Source organism: Dufourea novaeangliae, unplaced genomic scaffold (assembly GCF_001272555.1).
Source record: "Dufourea novaeangliae isolate 0120121106 unplaced genomic scaffold, ASM127255v1 scaffold11, whole genome shotgun sequence".
Lineage (NCBI taxonomy): Eukaryota > Metazoa > Arthropoda > Insecta > Hymenoptera > Halictidae > Dufourea > Dufourea novaeangliae.
The window spans coordinates 3,158,308-3,181,988 of record NW_015373895.1 but is presented as its reverse complement, the minus strand read 5'-3'; the positions used below and the strand labels follow the sequence as shown (position 1 = coordinate 3,181,988).

The 23,681-nt window shown below is 34.1% G+C and overlaps 1 protein-coding gene across 1 annotated transcript; it reads left to right on the top strand.

Moving 5' to 3' along the window:
* The first annotated feature begins 708 nt into the window (after positions 1–708).
* On the top strand, positions 709–21,928 carry LOC107190130 (poly(A)-specific ribonuclease PARN-like). The gene is made up of 11 exons (XM_015578883.1): positions 709–801; positions 4,268–4,481; positions 5,108–5,383; positions 5,449–5,731; positions 5,803–5,924; positions 6,003–6,229; positions 6,319–6,389; positions 6,475–6,619; positions 7,990–8,182; positions 21,284–21,372; positions 21,843–21,928. Exons 1-11 carry the CDS (start codon positions 783–785, stop codon positions 21,926–21,928), a joined length of 1,725 nt encoding a protein of 574 aa, XP_015434369.1. The 5' UTR covers positions 709–782.
* Positions 21,929–23,681: the final 1,753 nt, after the last annotated feature.

Genomic DNA, 23,681 nt, shown 5'->3' with positions numbered 1-23,681 from the left:
CATTGTATTTTCACATTTAATCAATTAACTATAAGACTTGAATTTAGCGCCTTTAAAAGAACATACAATATACAATATATAGATGGCGTTTTAAACCAAATCAACGATACAGGCGAATACGCAACAATACGCAACACTATTACTCTCGAGAGTAACTATCGTAAGGAACCATCAAATGGACACCTAGCTTTACTTCAATCAGATTATATTAGATTGTCCGGTAAATTCTTAGCGCTTTTAATTGTTCATTTTATAATATTCGAGCTTCTCTTGGTAAAAAATTATGAACTTGACGGGCAGGTGCCGAAAACTCATGTAAAGAAACGATGATCTTTCAGTCAATTTCATGATTGTTTACTAAAAAAAACTCAAATATTAAAAAATAAATTATTAACATGTAAGGTTACGAAGTAAAGGTTATGAATTTACAGGACAATCATATTTGTAACTTTGTAATACTTCATTACAAAAATATGAGTTGCGGTTATTTATACATATATATAATATGAAAGTATTGATTCATAGGTTCACATGCTGCTTTTTCAGACTTTAAATATTAGCGCGCTATACAACCAACATGGCGACTGTTTGACGCTACGTCAAAGGAGCCGACACGGAGTGACCATACTGATTATACTTATACTGTGACCTGGTCAAATCTTGCGGGATCGGTGGATCCCGTTTGTTTCTGTGTTTAATTCCGCTTCCGGGTAGGAAATTCAAGGAAATTAGAAATGTCTGTTGCAAGTTGATTGTGGATAAACAACAGAAAAGGTTAAGAAATGGAAGTGACACGATTGAGTGAGTAACCGATAAAAATTAATATCATACTACTTACATACATATTATATATGTCATTGAGGTGGATGGCAACATGATTTTGTAAAGTTCTTTCACTGAAACCAATTTTTAATATTGAGGTTCTCTCTAAGGGCATGTTGTGGTTTCTTTGAGTTATATATACAAAAAGGCGTGAAAATGCAAGGAAAAATTAAGGTATATGTATATTTTTTTTCTACGTGCTTAAGCCACACATGCTTTTATGCTTTTTGAATGAACTTTATGCAGGTTTTAGGTAATATATATACACTATTTTGTAATTGTGGTTTTTTAAAAACAGCTATTTCTTCAAGAGATATATAAATGTATGATAATTCCCATAGTTTGTGAATACCCATGTAAGTTTATGGAAGCAGATCTTTAATGTAATTGTATTTCTTTTAACGGTGGTATCCTTATATATAAAACGGTAGCATTTATTATAGTGCTCATTTTCTAATAGAAGAAGTGAAGCTATTGAGCGTAGTAATATTTTACAGATGTTGAATTATTATCTGTTAAGGTAGAGTGTTAATACAGACATATTTAAGCCGAAGAGGTTAACATGGTTTATTATTGATAGTGTTATAATAGGGAATCACAAATTTTTTGCACAGGCAAAGAGCTAACAGAAATATGAGTAATAAAAATATAATAAAAGAGCTTTCAATATTTTCGTGTTGAAAAATGTATAGTTCAAATTCTAACTAATGAAACTATAAAATGAAATGAAATTATGCTTAATAATTATGGAAAAATGAAGTTTAACAATTTCTTACATGTTTTTATGTCACAAAATTATTGGCAAAGTTTTGAATGTGACAAAAATGTATGAAATAATAAGACAATAAAGAACTTATTAACAATTTTGTATTTAGAAACACATAATTTAGATTTTGAGGTAGCAAAATCATAAAAGAAACTTGAAAAAATTATTATTTATGATATGGTATGAGTAAACATGATTACGGGTTCGAGTTAGGTTGGAAGAAGTCAAGTCGGATTGGTCTAGGATTTTGACAATATCATGCTACAATTTCATAGTTGATTGGTTACTCATAAAATCACAGGTAGACTCATGTCAGGGTACATCGTATTCGTAGTACACATTGTGTATATGGATATGCATAAGTCCATATGTAGTATGTCAGTCATTTAATAATGTGAATAATGTAAATACGTAATGTGAAATAATTTTTAAATATACAAAGAGAGAACATGATGGGAACGAGATACATACTTTTATATACATTCACAAATTTTTTAAGTATAATGCAACAGTATATTTTTATTTGAAATTAGCAGCTAAGAAACATAGCTCTTCCACATTGTGTGGTAATAATTTTGTTTGTGTTGCTGTTACTGTGTTTCCAGATATACAAAATAGTCACTGTCTGGATACCTGATTAGCAGGTGTAGCGAGAAAATGTCTTGCCACTAATGACAATATTAGAAATCGTATATGATTATGTGTCTACCATTTTATGATACTCATGTTTCTAGTTGGAAGATTATTCAAGAAATATATTCTGTATTTCTCGATTCGTGCATGGATTGAAGGTCTCCATTTTTTTATCTGGACTCCCCAGGATTCTATTAAAAAAATCTACTAATTTCGATTTCATTCTACCCAATTATCAAATTATGATATAAAGCTGAATTTTGATGTTGACATATTAATTGGTCCATATTACCACCTTCTCCCCTATAGTTTATACATATGTACAACAGTTATGGTCTTATTTGGCGTTTAGTGTAGGATGGTTGTTGAATAACGGGTATGCTGATGATTTTTGCCGAAAACATCCGCATGGAGTTATAAGCAATGTGCGAAGGCGCATTGTCGTGATGCAGTGTCCACGAGCCAGTTTTCCACTTCTCCGGTCTCTTGCGTGGCAAATTTTCATCGAAATTGATTGACACGTACCTTACGATAAGTTAAATTTTCCAACAATTTCTCGTATTGTTGGTTGTCTGTCTTCCTGTATTCATTACTTCTCGCGAGTCACAGAATCTGGCTTCTGACGGCCGCCCGGATCGTTATTGGTCGATGTTCTACCTTCTTTAAACCTTTTGCACCACTTCAAAATGGTTGTACGGCCTAGTGCATTAAATTCCTTCCATAAACCGCTACCAACATTTCAAAATGAATTCATTATGATCCGACAGTGGCTAGATCATCACCGTCGGCCTAATGGCACAATTCCATCATACAATAGTTGCAAAAATCTCATTATTATCATGATATCGGAATCATCATCGTTCCGTAGTGGCTAGACATCACTATCGACCCGATGGCATGATACAATCATATAATCAGTCAACCCCATTGCTTATACCATGGCCGTGTCCTCTCTCGCTGTTTCAATTATCACCTACAAATGACTTCATGTCGTAAATCTTTGACTTCGTATCGATCGTTTACGAGTATTTATTTTATGAATCCAGAACGATCCTTTGAATTTTGGACAGAGCTTACGACTCTCACCCCTTGCTCTGAAATATGCACTACATCCCTGCAGTTGTAGCAAGTAACTGTCGGCTGCTGAAGTCGTCCATTCACCGTAGAAGTAACGGATCTTGTTGTCGACGTTGATACCGTCGCTTCCGGTCGCTTAAATGATTACCTCACGATAAAGTATTGTCGGTCGTGGTGATATCGTATTGCTCGATGTTTACTCGTGGCATCGCTCCACTATAAAAATAAAAAATTGTTATTTTTTATAATAAATGAATATAGGAGAAGAATTATTAAGAATAAATGAATAATTATTACCTCTCTCTTATCGAAATACATTCAAACGTAATTGTAGCGTGCAGTTATGCAACATTTTCAGTTTTTTGCCGTTTATTCCGTTCATTGCCGATATCGGTTGACAATGGTCGAAAGACGATCGGTTCCCGAATCGGTATTCTCGACTATCCCATATTATACTCAGGGTGTAACAAACGTAAAGTAGGTCCCAGTAAGGGATCACTCGTGAGGTGATTTGGAACAAGTTTTTCCTTAGCAAAAAATGTTATTCGAGGCTTTGTTAACGAGATATTAACGAAAAACCACGACCAATTAGAGCGCGAGTCTGCCGGCCGAGCTCCCGGGGTAACGTTAGCTACCAATCGCAGCACGTAGTCAATGCTACTGCGTGTTTTTTTTACTGAAGTTTAATTTATATACAAGATTTTGAACTAATCGTAATATTTAATTATATTTATAACGTTTATAAAGCAATCATGTATTATCATTAAAAGAATTAGCTTTATGTGTGTCCATGAAATTTAATTTTTAAACATGTAATATTTAATGCAGGTAAAGTTTTTATTTGTGTTTGAGAATAATTGATGAAAATTATATATGTTATATACTTGTAAGGTCAATGTATCAAACAATAAATTCACTATATTATCAGTACTGTTTTTAAAATTTCTAAAAATATTTTGTAATTTTCAGATTTTCAAGAGGTACTGACGGAATTGGATGATGTTCTAAAAAATGCGTCATTTCTTGGAATTGATGGAGAATTCACAGGACTCAATTCAGGACCTAATGTTAGTGCTTTTGACACACCTGCTCAGTATTATACCAAATTAAGAGCAGGTTCAATGGACTTTCTTCTTGTACAATTCGGCCTGTCTGCTTTTACATTTGATACTCAAAATCACAAGTATGTTATCGTTTGTTTTCTATGTGTATTTTTCCATAGTAGTGAATCACATTTGAATGCTGTGATTGCTGGGTTGTTATTTGTGTATATGTGGAGTGATCTCACAATTACATGGTAATTGAACTGGGCTATAATTCTGCTTTGATTGAATATGAAAAAAATTCATATCATTTCAACTAATAACTAAAGTGCATTTCCAATACTGTGTCATAGAATGGATACGTTCACTGTACATATTTATCATGAAAAAACATTCTGTAACATTTTGTTCATTTTTATTTAGAACACAATTATAACCCAACCCAGTTCAAAATATCACACTGTATGGTTAATGTCACTGGTCATTGACAGTAATTTCAAATTTTCTCTGTCATTATTAACAAACATATTTCAATTTTCAATACGAGTCACTGTGATCATTATTTAATAAAACAGGAGGCATTTAGTTACTAGTCTGCTGCAATTGTGTTAAATTATTTAAATTAAGGAACTAAAGATTGATTATTTTTCAATTTAAGGAGTACATATAATACTGTTACCTTTTGCAATTAAGAGTGAATTTTCTAGTCGAAATTATTATCCATTAGTAGGTTCTTTTAAGAATATAATAATGTTTTTTTTTAAAGGTACAGTCAACGATCGTATAACTTTTATGTTTTTCCACGACCCTTGAATCGCGCAGCTCCAGACTGCAGATTTATGTGTCAAGCATCTTCTATATCGTTCTTAACTACTCAAGGGTTCGATTTTAATAAACTTTTTAAATTGGGTATTCCTTATTTAACGACGAGCGAAGAAGAAAAGTTGGTGAAACGATTAGAAGAGAGGCAGAAGGCAAGAGACGAAGTACCAGAATTGATACCCATTTCGGATGACGATAGACCTCAAATTGAAGAAATTTGGTAAAACGATCAACAATCTTGTGCATTTAGATATAGCGGAAGATTTTTAACTGGGGATATTTCAGCACGAGGATAGACGAGTTCTTAGCTTCTGAAGCGGAAGAATTGATCATAGACAAGTGTAATGCTTTTATTAGGCGACTTGTACATCAAGAAGTAAGGGTAAGATGGCCGAATAAATTGAGAGTTGAAAGCAAATCGGATTGTTCTGGACACAGTCTTATAGTACAAAGGTCAGGGACGAGAGAAGAAGAGGAACACAAGGAAATTCAGAGAAGAGAGAGAGAAAAGTTGGAAATCAAAGAAGCAGTTGGTTTCAGTACAGTCTTAAAGAAAATTGCTGAGTCTGTAAGTATTGTTGACGGTTTTTATTTCATTGAAATAATAATAATGCATCTCGAAATATATTTTTATTTCAGGGGAAATTAATAGTCGGTCATAACATGTTACTGGACATCTGTCATATAATACATAAATTTTTCGGACCTTTACCAGAAACCTACACGGAATTTAAATCTCTCGTTCATAGCTTATTTCCAAGGTAATATTTGAAAATTTCTTACAACTTTTTTTATATAGTCTGTAGATATTGTTTATTCTATCAAGATGTTTTTAATAGAATTTTAGATACGAAAGTACTTTGCCAATCGCAACAGTTTAAGGAAAATGTACCATCGTCGAATTTAAATGTATTACTAGAAAGGGTTAGCAAGTCGCCGTTTAAGATTCCAGATATAGAATCTGTCGATGGTAGAAGTTATATCACGTTGGCAGAAAAATACCACGAGGCAGGCTACGACGCTTACATCACTGGAATATGTTTTATTGCATTATGTAACTATCTTGGTTAGTAGATAACATGCTTATTCCAAGTAAATCCTCTAAATCCTTCTTGTAATTTTTTAATTTTTTCATAATACATTATGCTATTGCAGGTTCTATACAGAAGCCTGGAGTTTCAATAGTTCTGTCTGATTCACCTCTTCTTAATCCTTTTTTAAACAAGTAAATTTCATTTCATTATACGTAAGTCATTAAATTTTATTCATTATTCAGTGTGAGTTTCTTGGATAGTTATACGGTATATAATTACACTTATTGTTAAATTTAATGATTTAGTATTAATACTGTTAATTTTTTCGTGTCTAGCAAATCCTAGCAGGGATCACGTGTTCCATTTGACATTCCCAAAAGAGTGGAAGCTTAGTGATATCTCTCAACTGTTTAGCCCATTTGGTGAGTGATATGTTACAGTAATTTCCATATCTTACAAGTAATTATAGAAAGTGACCCAAATGTAAGTTGAAATATTTTATTGGATGGTAAGACAGTTCAAACAGAACAAGAAATGACCTATGTAATAATGTCTAATCTACTTCCTTTTTTCAATAATAATACTGTGAAGTTCTTTCATTGGGATAAAAAGACTCAAAAGAAATCATGGGTCTGAACTCAACTGTTCTCTTAGAAAATAATGTTAAAGTTCCACTAGCATTCACTCACCACTTACTTTATTTACCTTTTTTCAATCAGATGCAAGATAAATAGCATCTGTTGTCGCACGTAGATAACCTAGATCCACCATTACATGTCTGCTGTTAAGGCGACTTTATTAGATGGGACAGTTGACGTGCGTGTCTAGAGCTGCCCCGTAGATATATAAGACACCGAACTGTGAACGTCTTAAGAAAGAAAGAAAGATATGGGACATGTAATAGTGTATCTGGGGTATCTACGTGCGACAACAGATGCTATGCACCCTGCATCTGATTGAAAAATGGATGGTAAATGAAGTGAGTCCGAATGCTAATGAAACTTTAACATCATTTTCCAAGAGGACGGTTGGGTTCCGATCCATAGTTTTTTTGAGACTTTTTATTTTCACAACGAGTAGAATATGATGCAATGGAAAAGAATTTGATCTTGATTTGCAAGGTTAAGTTTAATTTTGCAGCGCCTTTCTTATCTTACTCTCCACCAATCCAAAGGTGTAGTTAGTAAAGCACTTTGATGGACATTTGCAGTGTGTACGTGACCTTACTGGTGAATTCTTGTCGTGTATGTGTAAGATCTTTAATAGAAATTCGCTGTTTATGTACGAACTTTTTAGTGGATGTTCATTATGTATGTGCAAACTTTTTGATAGGTAGGTACTCGTTGTGTATTTATGAACTTTTTGGTGACTACTAGCTAGGTGTGTGTGTGCAGATTTTTTTGGATTTTGGCCCGCGACAGTTTCGAAGAATATGTAAATTTAATACTGTGCAAGAATTTCCAAAGGTCCTTGTAGCATCGACGAATATTGTCGAATTTCTTCCTCATTTTTACAAGATATGTTTGTGGTCCCCATTGATTTTTTACATTTTGCATCTTAATTTGTAAATGCTCGTAACGAAAAACCGGAAGGTCGACGGCAATTTTGTTACTCTTAATTTTTGTCCTACTTCAGCATATAAATTACCCCTTTTTTCTGACATCTGTTATCGAACACCTTGTATATGAAAGTAACTTCTGTTGTAGCCATATTAATTCGTTTCACATTTTACCATGTACGGCATTATGTAGTACTAATTGTATGTATAAAATTAATTCCTGTGTCTGTGTAGGAAGCGTGTACGTGTCCTGGTTGTCCGATATGTCCGCCTATGTAGCGTTAAATCGTCGTGAACAAGCTAGCGTAGTAATCAAAACTCTGAATAAAGCAACTACGTACAAGATTCAAAAATATGCGGAATATCAAGCATCGTTGGAGACGAATCTTAACACAAGAGAACGCAAACGAAAATTATCTACCTCTGAGTAAGTACCTGATAACATCTATATATTTAACTTTTTACTTGGTATTAGAACTGGACATACTGTTGTCAATAAATAGTTTTAACATCTCACAAATATTAATAAAGCACCAATTGTTGTGCTTATAAGAAAGAAGGAAGTGTTCTTTTTGTATTCTTATATTCCTTAAAATATAATTACCTTATATCTATAAAATACCATTTACGTGAGCGTTGCCACAATTTTGAGAGCATGAGTATTTACATTACGTAAACATACACCACTACTATCGATTTCCTCTGTATTGTTAGATTATTATGGTCATTATATTGGATTATATTGGTCATGTCTCGGGGAAATTTTGTATATCAATATTTCTTTTCGTTTCGATACAATAACCGTATTTTCCGTTGATTAATTTTCACGTTTATCAAACGTGCCTGCAGCGAAATTCTTCTTTCGATTACTTGACACGGTACAGTGACACGACAGGAGCGGCGAATTGCGTGGTCCATCTCCGGTCATTATTTTCTCGAGCTCCCGACACGATGCAGAAATTGGTAGTACTGCAGGGTGCCGGGTTTACGAGTATGGGAATTAAATTCCAAGAAGTAGTAGCGAGATCGGACGCGAAAGATGGAAGAGAACACGTTATCGACAGTCGCGGAATAAGTTACGCGCGATAATAATTTTAAGCGGCGTGGAGAAAAGGAAAGAAGCGTGGTGTATGGACGTCGTGGGGTAGCATTTGATACTCTAGGCTCTAGGCGGTTTCTTAGGATTTCCTGTACACGAGAGATTTGCATAGGGGTCATTTTGAATTAATGATCGTGACGCTTGTTACACACGTGTCTCGCCTTCCCCCGCTTTTTTGCCCCATCCCTTTTTCTTCGTTTCCCGAGTACCACAGACGCGGCGTCCGCCCGCAGAGCCGCCAGTAAATCAGAGTTCCACATCGCTGTCGATGAAACCGTATTTGCCCATCATGGGTTGATTTGAACGGATATCAATAAACCGATCCATACGTAGTGAGAAACGATTTCGAAGCGTTGATTAATGGACCCGTGAAACTCTTGAATGGGTCGGGAAGAAAAATCAGTTCCAATACGTATGATCTTCGGCGGAAGCAGTTGAATAAATGGTGAAAGCAACTTCCGTAACTGTACGTGTTTCAACTTTTAAATTATTTTATTTTGTGACTGCAGATTTGAAAATAATATACAATGATTACCGTGTCCTCTGTAATATACTGCAAGGGTATCATCATGTTGCATCAGTTGTTAAATAATACTAGGATGAATAAGATAAAATTTACCACGAAATTGTAAAGAAAAAATTAAGTGAACCTGTAACGAGTAGGTTTATAGTATATATACAGCTGGAATATCGCCATGACTGATTTACATAACGTAACAGAGATATTCAATTTCTTTAGCAAGTAAAAAAAATATTACAATTCGTGTTAAATTTTATACCTATTGCGTTATTATAATTGGGAATTTAATCTTTACAACATTTATCAAGGTCCGTAAATTCGGCAAGGTCTAGTCTGTTCTATATAATAATTACCAATTGTGCCCCGCTACGAAACTGTTTGTTCGAACGAAAGGATCGTTCGAAACTCTCCGTAGAATCGAATCCCGGCGACGTATAGGCGCGCCCAATCATGCTCATTACGGGTACAAACGAGCCGCATTGCCCAGATGCGAATAAAAGCAAAAGCGTGCCAGTATTAGGGTCTTGATTAGAATAATGCAACAAGTTTCGAATAATGTGTCGTGTCGTTCAACGGGGACGCGTCTGTAATGCAAATGCCATGCACGTTGCACATGAATCAGTTAAAATGAACATGTGGACAGACGTCGCAGAAAAATTCTCGACCTGATATAAAGATAAAAAAATATGTTATAACCAATTCGTTATTTTCATTTCGACGGAATTCCGACAAAAACTAGAACAATTTTCACCTACAAGAACAAAATACTCTTCCCATGTTCCGAGTTAACCATTGATTTTGGATATTTTTTAAGTAAGATTTTGGAGTTTTTTTTTTAGTATTTAATTGTCTGTTTATGAAATTAGTAACTTCCTTTCGCGTGATGCGACATAATAAATAAAATAATAGTAAGTATTTATATAAATATAGTTCCGTAGATTTGGTTTCTATAGAAGAGACAGTGTTTTAAAACATTTCACGTAGTGGACTCTTGATATTATGCCGCGGTCGGGGCTGTAGGGGAGTTAAATTCTCGGAAGTGGTAATGTATTGAGAGCCCCCTCCATGCTAAATTCTGCCGCCGTAGTTCCGACTCCAACGCCTGCGCAAGAGCTGGATCGTGCTGGTAGAGACGACTTACGCAACAGGTGGGAAAGCGAATATGTGCACATAAAAGTACGCATGGAGAAGTACCTCGCGCGGTAATATATCAAGAGTCCATTGTAATAAATTATTCACAGACTCCTACGGCTCTTTCTGTTGCGTCTAACATAATTTTAGGAGCTTTATTACTAATTCTATTTGTTTATAAATTATGGAAGTAATACTTCTTAGTACTTCGTGTTTAATTAACGAAGCTAACATTATGTTTCATTGAAGTAGAAAATAAGTACACCTATACCTCGCTATACGGCTGCTCTTTATACGGCATTTCGCTATAACGGCTTTTTTTAATTATGGCACTTTTTCGATTTACGGCCCACAATGTTTCGTTATACGGCCAAAAAAAATGCATTTTTATAGGAAAGAAAAAGAATAAAATGCTTTATGAACTAAAAACTATATTATTTTATAAAAAATTGGAGCAGATCCAATTGAATTTGTATGGGTTTGTATCAAAATAATTGATTCGTTATACGGCTTTTCGTTTTACGGCCAACGTTTCCGGAACGTATCTAGGCCGTAAAGCGAGGTATGGGTGTATCTACCTGTGTAATAGTACAATTTTTTCCTAAATAGAAACCGTGGTTCTAAGAATTTCATTAAGTTTAGTTTTTTAATAAAGGGTACAGCACGATAAGGGTTCAAAAATGCCCTTAGACCGATTTTGACTTGTGATATACCATTCGATAGCTTGCCAGGAAAAAACAGTCTGTGCCAAGTGTCAACCCTCTATCTCGATCAGGAGGTTAGTAATAGGGAAAATTAGGATTGTCGGGTTTTCCTTTATTTTCCCTCTTTAATGATGCGCAAAAATCTGTAAAAAATCTGACAGATAGTATTTATTGGGGCCGCGTATTGAAGATTTTTTTGCGATGTTTTAGTTGAGTACCTATACTAGTTGTAAAAAATCAAAAACGCTAAAAAATAATTAAAAATATGTTCTTATTGAAGTTTTAACGGCACGACATGTATCCTTTCACAGTAGCAACATATTACGTCTTTTTGGTAGAATGTGCCGTGGTATAAAAAATCAAAAACCGATTTTTTGATATTTTTCCGTGAAAAAGTACCTTATACTTTGAATTTTTGTATTTCCTTTATTAAAGAAGTATACTATGGTATACGATTGACGTATTTCTATATTCAGCAAAATAATATATAAACTAAAAATATTAAATTAATACAAAATACAACCGCTTCACACTGCATTATGTCCCTTATATATGAACATATTTAGTCAGATACCAACAGCCACCGATGGTGCAGCGGCAGATTGCTCGACTGCGAAACTGCAGGAACTTTTTGACCGCAGGTTCGAGCCCAGCCTGTACTCACTTTCTTTTATTACATTAACTATATTTCTTTTAATTTCTAGCTAAATGAAAATGAACAGTATTTGTTTAAGAGCATTTTAAAAATAGTTTTAAAAAATTTTATTCTAAAATATATTGTTTATAATCGTCTACGTTAAATGAATATATGGGTTAATTTTTAAAAGTCTCTATCTATAATAACCATGGGTAGATTGCAGCAAATGTGATTGTTGACGTTCTCAGTCTTCTTTGTAATTATAATTAATCATATTGATAAAAATCATATCGATTGGAAAAGTCGACACTTGTGTACACGTGGGTCCCGTTCCGTTAAGAGATACACCGGAAAATTTTCCAGGATTTTTCATTCGTTTTTTCCGTGGCTTGCTTTATGATTCGCTCGAGTACATAATGAACACGCTGTAGCAGGACACACGTGTATTTCTTATGTGGCCTCGCGTGTGCGTGTTCGAAACCCCGCATGCCCCATAAGCATATATCACTTCACGATACCAATGCATCACTCCGCGAATGCACGCCAACACCATTGCGGACTACTTCTGTGTCGCATGCGACTTTTATCCGAAGCTGCCACGGCCGGTCCTGACTTTCCATTCTCGATGCAGCTTCTATCCCCTGAACGGAGCTTTTGTGTCACGCGAAAACCAGTAATTTATTGTCGATAGTCGCTCGCGTGCCGCATCTGTGGGTACATAGCAGTGCAGCTTTGATACCCTCCTGATTCCTTTATTAACTGTGAACATACTTGTTTGTTATAATCATTCGCCTCGTTCACTTTGGGTTTGGACTTCTCAGAAGCAAAGCGTTGAATTCGTTTCAATTTACTCTGCCTATCTATTTGTCTTAATCTTTTGACTGCGGAACGCTTAGAAATAAAGCGTGTCAATCGAGCACTGTTAGCATAAAAATGAGCTTTTTTAAATTATCTTTTTCAAATGTTTCACCAAATTTGAAACGGAATTTAATGTTGGCTTTTCGTTCCTAGCTCACTTTTCCACCTGTGTACAAAAAGTACTGTTAATTATACCCTGTACAATAATTCGAATGCAAAGTACATACTACGATAGAAATATTCCCGTCTGTTATGCGTAAGTCTAGGGCGTAATTAAAACTTTTCAGCCGGTATTCCTTATCTGTCGCTGAATGAGGAACACCGGTAAGGAAGAAGCTGTTCGCTTTGCATATCTGGCTAGGTAAATAACCTTAGTAATTTGAATGAACAGACTGCGAATCGAAGCAATTCGCGGCACGTAATGACAATTTACGATGCAGATCATCCTGATTCTCCATTAAGCTATTAATATCAGTCATATGTACATTAACCCACGGTTGTCTAGATTGCTTACCGTTTCGCGGTCCTTAAGGAAATTACACGCAGCACTCTTATTAAATGTTATTTATTGCGATTCAGATTCATTTATTAAAGAGATTATTAGATAGCTATTTCACCCGTGCCGGTACAAGTCGAACCGAGTCGATCGTAATATACATTCCTATTCGTCAAGGCGGGGGAAGAATATGGTTGGTCATTGTACCGTGCATGCATATTTTTATTACATTGATCGACCATTAAATAGATCGACCCGTGGATACGGTTATCGAGTCCGCGGCACACGGATTTGTATTAAGCTTTCGCCGAGGGTAAAATTATGCGCAGAAAGAGATACGTTAACAGTATTTGGTAATTCCAACAGTGTCGTAACGGTGACGTTTATTGTTCCATCGACACTTTGTATTTTTCCAGCAATCAAACCAATATTAATTAAGAATCGTATATTTTCGCGGTTGTCAAATAAATTTCGATATCTGCCTCGCATGTAAAAAAAAAGAAAAGAGACTGTCCAGTCCGTGCGTATATATTAATTGCTGTGAAACAGGTTATCATGCTTGACCATTCGCGTAATTACGCGCCTCGAAACGAGCAGCGAAGGATACAAGGAATCGAGGCCATCGCCTTCTATAGCGCCAGCAAATTGGAAAAAGATTAAGAATCAAACGCGTTTACGATAAATCGGGATGGCTTATTGCAGAAATATCCTGTAATAGCGTTGTATATCGTCGTACACCTTAGCCACGTTATTACCAAGTAATTTTCGCTGAGATCGTCCGTTCCTTTGGCAAAGATAGCTTCCTTTCCGTGGTGTGTATTATATTACGTTGTTCCTGTTATGTTTAATTCTTTTAAGTTTGAACACTTTTAAATATGATTATCACCCTGAAGGAGACAGTCTCGGATGTTAATATTATACAAAAATTGCCTTATAAATTTGGATAAATTTATTATGATATATTGTGTGATAAGGAAAGAGAAGAATTATTTTTAACACTAGACTACCAAAGAAGTCAAAATGACTGGTTAGTACACTCTTATAACAATAATTAAAATGTTACAACAATGCATTTTCTCAAATCTTTTACAACATGTATTACAATATAAAAGTGAAGATATTGGTTCATTTTTAAATTTGTATATTATCAAAAGTTTGCCACGTTTATCGATCCGTTAGAAATAAATATATATTTATCATTGGTAGTTCTAGTGTTAACGACTTTATGATTATATATACAATAGAAGCTTGTTTATTGCAGGCTATGTTACCGTAGAATAGGAACGCCTCTCGCTAATACGTATTTCTCACACATGTGTGCCTAACCCACTCTGTCACCTAGTACTCCCAGGACGGAATACATACGGTCTCACGTTTAACTACAATAGTTTTCACCATAGCAAATGTAGTGTGTGTAATATTGTTTTAATAAAATGTTTCAATATTTTCAAATATTTTCAGTTATAATCAACTACATTTCGTATCATGCTTAAGGGAGTATTCTAGGTAACGTGATTTTTGTAAATTAATTTAAAGAAAACTATCAAACCTAGAAAGCTTGGGTTTTGCATATGTCCTTTGTACTTACATGTTCAAAGTAAAAACACAATTTTTTATAAGACATTTTATTAACAATTATAGGAGTTCTAAATAGCCAAGCAGGTTATGTTGCGGAAAACTTGTCCCATCGGGCGCATTGATTGCGTCAATTCTAGTGGCTTGAAAGAAATAAACATTGTTTTTTATTCTCCATGAATTGTGGCTATCGTTTAGGCTAAAATAAATAGTTTAAATAAAAAATTGATAAAGTTACAGAACTTTGAAAATGAAGGTATGATTTTGACTACAAAATTTGTATTTCTCGTGGTCCGGAAAAATAGTCATTTTGAAGATATTAAAAAGTTTATAAACCAAACGATATGCAGAAGTATATTCTACACGTATTATTTTTCTGGAGGTTCGACAGTTATACGAAATTTGCTACAATGCTTTAGTAACACATTTTCAAGACCGGAAACTATACAAAAAATGCAAGAAAAAAAATCTTTTTTTTGACCGGCTACACTAGGGTAAGTGTAGCCAATTACGGACAGGTTAGTGGTCCGATGAGCTTGTTTTTGTTATTAATTTTTTTTTTTTTTTTTTTTTTTTTTTTTGATTTCTCTAATAAGTTTCATTTTTCTGCAATCACCAAAATAACGACGGTATGACAATCCCAAAAATCCATACGGTACATAATATTGACATAAATTTGAAAATATTAATTTTTCGACGCAAGTTTATTAGGACATTTTTATCTCTTGGCGAGTACTATCTGCCGTAGAAATTGTGAATATTTTTTTCACCCCTGTATATGTGTAATATAAAAATTTGATGTTTTTCTTACATTGTTAGCAATAATATGCTTATTTTGGAATCATAAAATATCATACAATTCTTGCGCCTGCTAAAGATTATAAAGAAGTTGAACCTGAAAATAGGTGGACGGTGCAACTTTGAAAATTGAAGAGATTGACCTACAGAATGACTATTCACTTTGAAAAAATATTCACATTTTTAACAAAAATGGTGGTGACAACTCGGTAACACGACAGTTATTACCCTTCACATAATAATTTAGCATATTAAATAATTCAGTTCCTATCATTTTTGAGAAAATGACACTTTATATGATTCACCCTAATACATGTATAAAATCTGCAGCCTTTGACGTTTAATAAAAAATATAATCTGTGATTCCTGTTGAATCTGAGCTATATGACGTTGTAGCTGTTTTCTTAAAGCAGATATCATAAATATATTTATTGTATACCACGCGTTCTTTAATCCTATTTTAGGAAGATATCTGATCATATTATCTGACATTACGTTTACGTTCTAAAAAAAAGGTAAACCTGGTAAGAGATAGGTAGTAGATTTCCATGCATAATGCAAATACTTTTGTGCAAGCAATACGGTGAACATAGCCGCTGTATCTGGATTATACCTTCGGGAGCGCGGCTATAATGAGTTTAACATGCTTCGAGCCTCTTTTTTCTTATTGCAGCTTCTTTTCTCCTGTCAGTACCTTTTTTCCTGGACATGTACATTCTCTGTTGTATCGTGCTACCTGCATTCCTTTCAAATTGACTTTCGATTTACAAAAATCGTTTGTATCATCGGAAAATTCATTTATACAAAGTATATTTGATAACTTCTGAAATCACTTTATAGATTTTTAATATACCTTGAAATGTTATAGGCATCAAAATTGTGAACAAGGTGTATCGTTTATTTTCTTCGTTGTAGTACAATTATCGGTTATTTTTAGTTTCTGTCAATGTTATTGATTTAATCCGTAAGGGCTGCTATAACCGCAACCTTAAAAAATCTAATTTATTAATTTAGAAATTGTTGTGTTATTTGCTTTTCGGCCGAAAATTCACGTACGGTCGCAGTACCATAAGCATATGATACCATAAGCAAAGATACTCAAGACGATTCTGAAAGCAGATCTCCAGTAATCTATACATACATAGATTGACCGTGCCCAACGTTGTGTTAATGTTGAATAAACATAATTTGAATAAAATGAACGATGTTTAGAAATATGATTGATATGTAAATGAATACACTGCCAATCCCTTTATTTTTTAGTTAGATACTGTATACATATTTACAGACACACAGAATTTATGAAATTTGAGATTCTGAACCACGTGCTCATAGGGTATTCAACAAACGTTTTTCGCGTATTTATCAAGCTATTGTGAGAAAAAAATGTCACCAGTTATAAAATTATTGTATTGTTAAAGTACACAATGTTAAAATGACGCATTATAGATTATTGCATCAAATATCTCGTAAATATTAAGATTGTTGATGATCTTATTGTATACCTTTTATTAGCAGAATGACAAAAAATGATTTATGCAAAAAACATAATTTACGCGGTGCCATTTAAAAGAAGTACTATTTGTATTTTGCCAAAACATTGTGTCACAGTACATAGCAAGACCCATTATACATACAAAAATTATTTTCTTAGATTCTTTGAAATCTTCGTTTAAAATAGACCCACGGTCTGGTCTAGTTACTAGAATCAGCTTCATAAAAGAAAAGTATCATGACATAAAGAGTTACTAAAACTTAATTAAATAACCTGATTTTTCGTTGCCGGGAATTTTTATTTTCATGTAGCTTGGGGAAACATTTAACCGATTTAATAAAAAAAATGGTTTTATTAAAAGGGAAATAACAAAATTATTCAAAAATATCTAATTGATACTGCTGGATAAATTAACGTTCAGTCATAAAAAAAATACTTTGGAGCTTATTAATCTATTATAAAAACATTGGGTAATCTTGTCTCGTGGACTGTTGATTTACTTTTAAGAACGGCGAAGAGTAGAAGAAAATTGTTATACCGTTCCTTGAACAATACGAAAAAAAGAGATTTCTGTATGTTAAAGTCAAGTCCCATTTTTAAACTGATAATTGTTCATATCTGTAATGAAAAAAAAATCTAAAACACGAAGATAATTGCAATATTTATAAATTTAATCCATTTCTAAATCAATCCATAAAGATTATATGATTCAACGATTTAGTTTATACACTCAAGGCAAAGTTATGTACATTAAAGCAAGAACGCAAAGGGATATCTGCTTTCTGAATAATTATCGGAATGCCCCGGAATAATTCGAGCCACGCTCGCATTGAATTCCTTGTTATTTAATGCCCTCGCGGAAGTTCACAGGAATACGAGATACATATCCGCTACATGAAGTGCAAGGTTTCGTACAAGATGCAATAAAAGCATGGGTCGCTTGCTGGGTTTGTAGTTATAATGCAGTTACCATTCCGTGGAATGACGAGAGTTACGAACGTAGTAATTGGTTGGCACGTGGGCGCCTCATTAATACCGTGTTGCCGGCGTGTCCGACCCGTGTGTTTTATAGGGTTGCTGTGAGTGTCGTGACAATGCGTGTGAGAATGCTTGAATGAATTTCTGGAACAGTGATCACGATGTTTACGGTAAACTCATTTTTAAGTCATGACATCTACCTTCTGGAAAAATAACTTAATATGAAAAAAATACTGTTGTGTGAGCTCTTATCAATGAAATATTCTTGGAACATTCTGTTGTGTCTAGAACAGTGTTTTTCCACCTTTTATGATCTCATGGCACACTCGAATCTATAGTTAAACTTCCAACAATGATATACTCGTATGATCAATTTCAAGAGCTTTTGTACAATCAAATTCTTTCGAAAATAATTTAATTAATGGTCCTTAAAAGTTTTCTTCGAGGAAAGTCTTTGAGCCTCTTTTTTTATTTGCGTTGAGATGTGTTTATATTTACATTACCATGATAGATAGTGCCCGTGATTCTTTACGATAGTATTTCATTTTTTTTTTTTTTTTTTTTTGACATTTCTATCAGTACGCTTTATATAATAATTCTTTTGAATTTTAAAACGGAACACTTCACTTTTTAGAACATTCAATCGTCAGATTTTATTCGGTAATATAATTATGTAACGAATTCCTATTTTGTTACAAATGGTAAACTTGTCGATTAACCCTTAACTACATTGGCGGAGTACAAACGCGGGTGTAGTTGTATAGGCCAGATTTGGCCAGTGTATTTGAGGGTTAACTTAGTCCAGTTGTTGTGCCACGGTAACTTCAAATTTTATCCGTTATTCTTATACATAAATAATGGATAATGTAATATGTACACGTATTCTGTTATTATTTTTGTAATTATTATACAAGGGTAGTTCTTGGAGACACTGCATTACGTTTAAGCCATTAAAAATTGTCGTCGAAGGAAGTGTAAATAGGTTTGTAAGAACAATCTGTAATACTATTTAAGCTTTATTATAAAAAAGCAAATGTACCCAGTAAATGATCAGAAAGAAATCGAGTCTATTTCCATACTTCAAAATTCATATAATATTGGTTTATTCATATTATGATTTGATTAATATTCTAATGTAACAATAATCTTTATAAAACACATTTTCTTTTTTAACCTTGTAATCAATGCATATTTAATTCATTACTGCCTGGTCTGAATATTACACATCAGTATTCATTGGTACTTTTCTTAAATGCATTAAAAATATTGTGAATTTGTCGTGAAGTTAAAGTATGGCCTTAATTACGCTCGTTGCGAAGAATGGCTGAGCAGTTTGTAGCGATTTGTTACGTAACTTCGGTTATTCAAATCGATGAAATCGTTGATGGTTTTTGCGAAAGGCGGGCGTTGGATGAAAACTTTCGTTGCAAGGGTATCCGGCATTCTTGCGCTGATCAGCTATACTTAACGACGATGTACAGATGAGCATTCTGCATGCACGCACGTGATGCTGCATATTCATAAGTTGTGACTACGGCCAACTACATTTCCGTAGCAAGCTTCAACACGTGCATCGAATAAATACTTCGTACTGTTACGGTCGATAGTGTACGGGTATAGGCAATTGATCTCGGTTTTTTTTCTTCTTATTTGTTAGCAGTATCTGGGTCTTGTATAGGTATTTTTCATGCCAGATAAACCTCGCGCATTATTCTCCTGATAGATTTCCGTTGTTGTATACGTACATGACGGAAGAACTCGAATTGAAATATGCGCATAATGAATAAATGTGGTAGATACATGCTGTGCACTTTCAACAACGTTCCGTATCATATTTGTTGGAAATTTTTTAATGGAGTTTATTAAATTAGAGTAATAATAATAAACGTTCTTAAATTTGATAATAATGTACACATTTTTGTAGACTAATAAAATAGGTGATATACTTATATACTAATTTTAGAATCTGATCACGTGCTATTTTATATACAAAATATTCTTGTACAGGAAGGAAACAAAAATTAAGCATCATCGTTGTTAGAGCGTGCCTTCTGATTCTCGTCAGGTTGAAAATTCGGGTTTACGCTCGCTTGAACTATTGTGCAGGTAGTGCCAACTAACGATAGAAGTAATTTACAGTAATATTTTTTTAAAGGTGCACACAAACTTAAATACTACAATGAGTTCTATGTTGTCTTAACTCTTCGTCTAATGTGTGTCCTAACTGATGTGTACCTGGTGTATTGTGTCTCCTGTATATTTTGTTTGTCTGGTTTTGTTTCTCCTTTCTTTTATACTCAAGTGGTGTAAGGGGTCGGTGGTATGTGGTTAAATCGGAGCTTGTGGTGCCCCTTTGTGGGCAGTCTTCTCGGTGGCACGAGGCTTCTGCTGAGCATGAGTGTGGGGGTTGAAGCCGTTACGAGAAGGCCCATAGGGGGATGATAGGTCCCAAGAGGTTTCGCCGGTAGCAGACCCGAGAACGCCCGAGCAAACGAGGGAAAATCCCGAGGTGTAACACTGACTTTTTGATGAGCCTCTCCGCAATGGTAGAGCTTGAAATTCTGTACCAATAGTTTACGAATTATTTAATGTTAAAATTACGGTCGGCCCATATCATCTTATAATGTGACCACGTTTACTGGAAACGAACATGGTGGGGTTTGTAAGGCTGCTGATACGCTCTTGTTTTTGTCGGAGCGTCAAACCTTGTTGGAGGAATTTTTTAAAGATCTGTTTGTTAAATTTTTAGTTTTTTAAAATATGTGTATGGTGTACTATTTTTTACTAACCTTTAAATCAACGCTGGACGAAATTGACTACCGGTAGCTAAACGCTGTCCCCACCACCGTCCACTGTTATTGAGTGACAGAGAGAACAGTCTGAGCTTCTTTATCTTTACGAATGTGAAATTAGTCAATTAGAACTTAAGATATCGATTTAGCCTTTTAGAAAAATTACGATTTCGACAAAAACGCGTTTGAATTTTGTACGTTCCACGCTGCGGGCTGTGTGCCATTTTCTTTAAAACATCTATTACTTCATTCATTTTACGAGTTCGGAAAAATCCTGCATACTTTCGAAAACCTATGTTTTAAGAGGATGCAACAAGGAAAATCGATTTTTTTAAAGATCTAGATTAGAAAATTCTCTGAAGTTTGCTTACACTCTATATAGTAAGCAGAGGAAATGGGAAAATTTGTGATTTTGAAAATGTTTAATTCACTGTATTTATTGCAGGACTGACGCGTCGAAAACGGAAGAAAACTCTATCTCAACAAATGGCGCGAAGACGACGAAGGATGACAATGGTTGGGAAGTGGCCACAGGTAACGAACTTAAATTATTGCTAGAGATCATCATCCGTTGTCCTTATCTTCGAGAACAGTCGAGAGCCACGCTGAAGAGTAACGCGAAGGGGATATTATTTGTATCACAATGAAGTATTTAATAGAATATCGGCGAAGATGAAATAAAAATAAAAGAAAAATATTAATAGCCATTAATTTCTTCTGAAATATAACTTTGTTTTAGAATAAGTTTGTTGTCGTAATATCGAGATATCCAGTGCTACGATGTATTTTTAATTTTCAAAGAACAACATGAGTAAAATACAAACCATTCCATTCTGATACAAGGAATTTCCGATATTCAATTATTTTCGAAGTTTTATCTTACTAACTATTATACAGGACTATAATATATTAATGCTCTGAACGTAAAGGATTTAGAGTTAATTAATAAATTAGAAGGGTTATGTCGTTGCGCATAAACCAATGTTATTTAATTCTTTGCACAGGGAAACGACGTCGGAGACGGAAGGACAAGGGAGATGCTGAAGATTCTGTGAAGAAGAAGCCCTTCACGGAGGCATCTTGGGATTGATTGGAACTGAATAAATGGAATAAATTGAAACATTTTAAAACTGGTCGATGATATTTTATTGTATCATATCTCGTTTTATAATTTTGGTAGTGAGTTAGAAATCTATAATTATTTTCTTCTATGTATATAGATACCTACATACAAAAGAACGAAGGAAATATGATCTGTAAACAGTGCTAATTGCATAATCAGAATTACTGCAATAAATTTTCATTGGATTCAGGTTGTCGAAAGATCCAATGTATGACAATTAATGGATCAATAATGTCTTTGCATTATCACATCAATTAAATCTTTGTAATACATTTTCTCCTGATAATTAGGGGAATACAGTCAGTCGGCCGTGGTGTAATTGGAATCAGATTTGGTGAGGAGAACGTAGAAGTATAAATGTGGTTAATCATAATTAAATACTGTAGTTACATATTGTGTTATAATTCTAAAAGCGTGATGTGCCGCCTAGAAATCGCTTTGTATCATTAAGTGCCCTTCACTATAAATACAGGTATACATAACATTTTTTCTATGTAGTAGATCTGACTGTCTATTACTAAACATGATGATGAAAAGATTGATACAATAAAAGACCTGTTACAATGAATCACCACTTTAGCGTAATAATCATTTTAAAAATTTGCTCCCTCGGCATCATGATCCTACTATACTTAATTATTGGATCTGAAAAAATTACGAAATATACATAGTCACAAAACTGATTTCTTTCGACCTTTTAAGATTTACTACAACAAATTCCGTGAGATCCATTAATTTTATCAACAAATATTATAAGCGCAATGTTAATAATAATTATTTTTTACTTTAAATCATACATTTAACGTCTTTTACCTTTTCTATCCATGATAACACAGAAAAGCACAAAAATGCAACCACAAGATCAGTATGATGCTAACCGGTCGGCTTTCAAAGACTAAAAAAACTGCCATTACTAATAACTAATATTTTTGTCATTATTAATCATTAATTAATAATTATGTACCGAATAATCCATATACTTGCGCGACTCTCGATCCGAGTGCTTAGAACTGCTTCACGGGAAAGGCTATAACTCAACCAATTTTACGAATTTCTTTCTGAAATACTCAGACAATATTTTTAAAATCTTTCAGAAAGTGTAAGAATAAAATTGATTTTTAAAAAATTGTCTCTATTGTTCCCACTTAATGCATAAGTTCTGGAAATGGCCTCCACAGCCCGAACATTAATCCGTGCATTAATCGAGTGCGTACTCTATAAGGTAGTGAGAAATATGAAACAAATTTTTTTAATTTTCTTTCACTGTTACACTGGTGTAACCCTTAAATTCTAAGTACATAAAAGAACGGTCCATGATATTAAACACGTGCTGTTCGACAATTTTTGTCGTATTATCCGGGACGAAATAATAATAACATATTTCTTCAAACGCACAACAGAAGCTTCACATTTGGCATATTAACAGTATGCTTATAACTGTCATGTAGAGTGACCTCAACAGGTACCTATAAATATACAAGATTTCTGACGATGCAGTGTTTACATTTTCAAGTTTGATTTCATGGTTCAGTTGATCGTTGTCCACCGTGAGAATTAGTTCGCAATACCTTTTCCAACGTTTCGAGAATACTATCGCGAGTTTAGAACAATTTGTATCATCTTCGTGACGTGTGTCTATCGAATCGACTATAAATCACTTTATTGTGCATATTTTAAACGGGATGTTCAATGTTTAACAAATAAGGAAACACTGTTATGA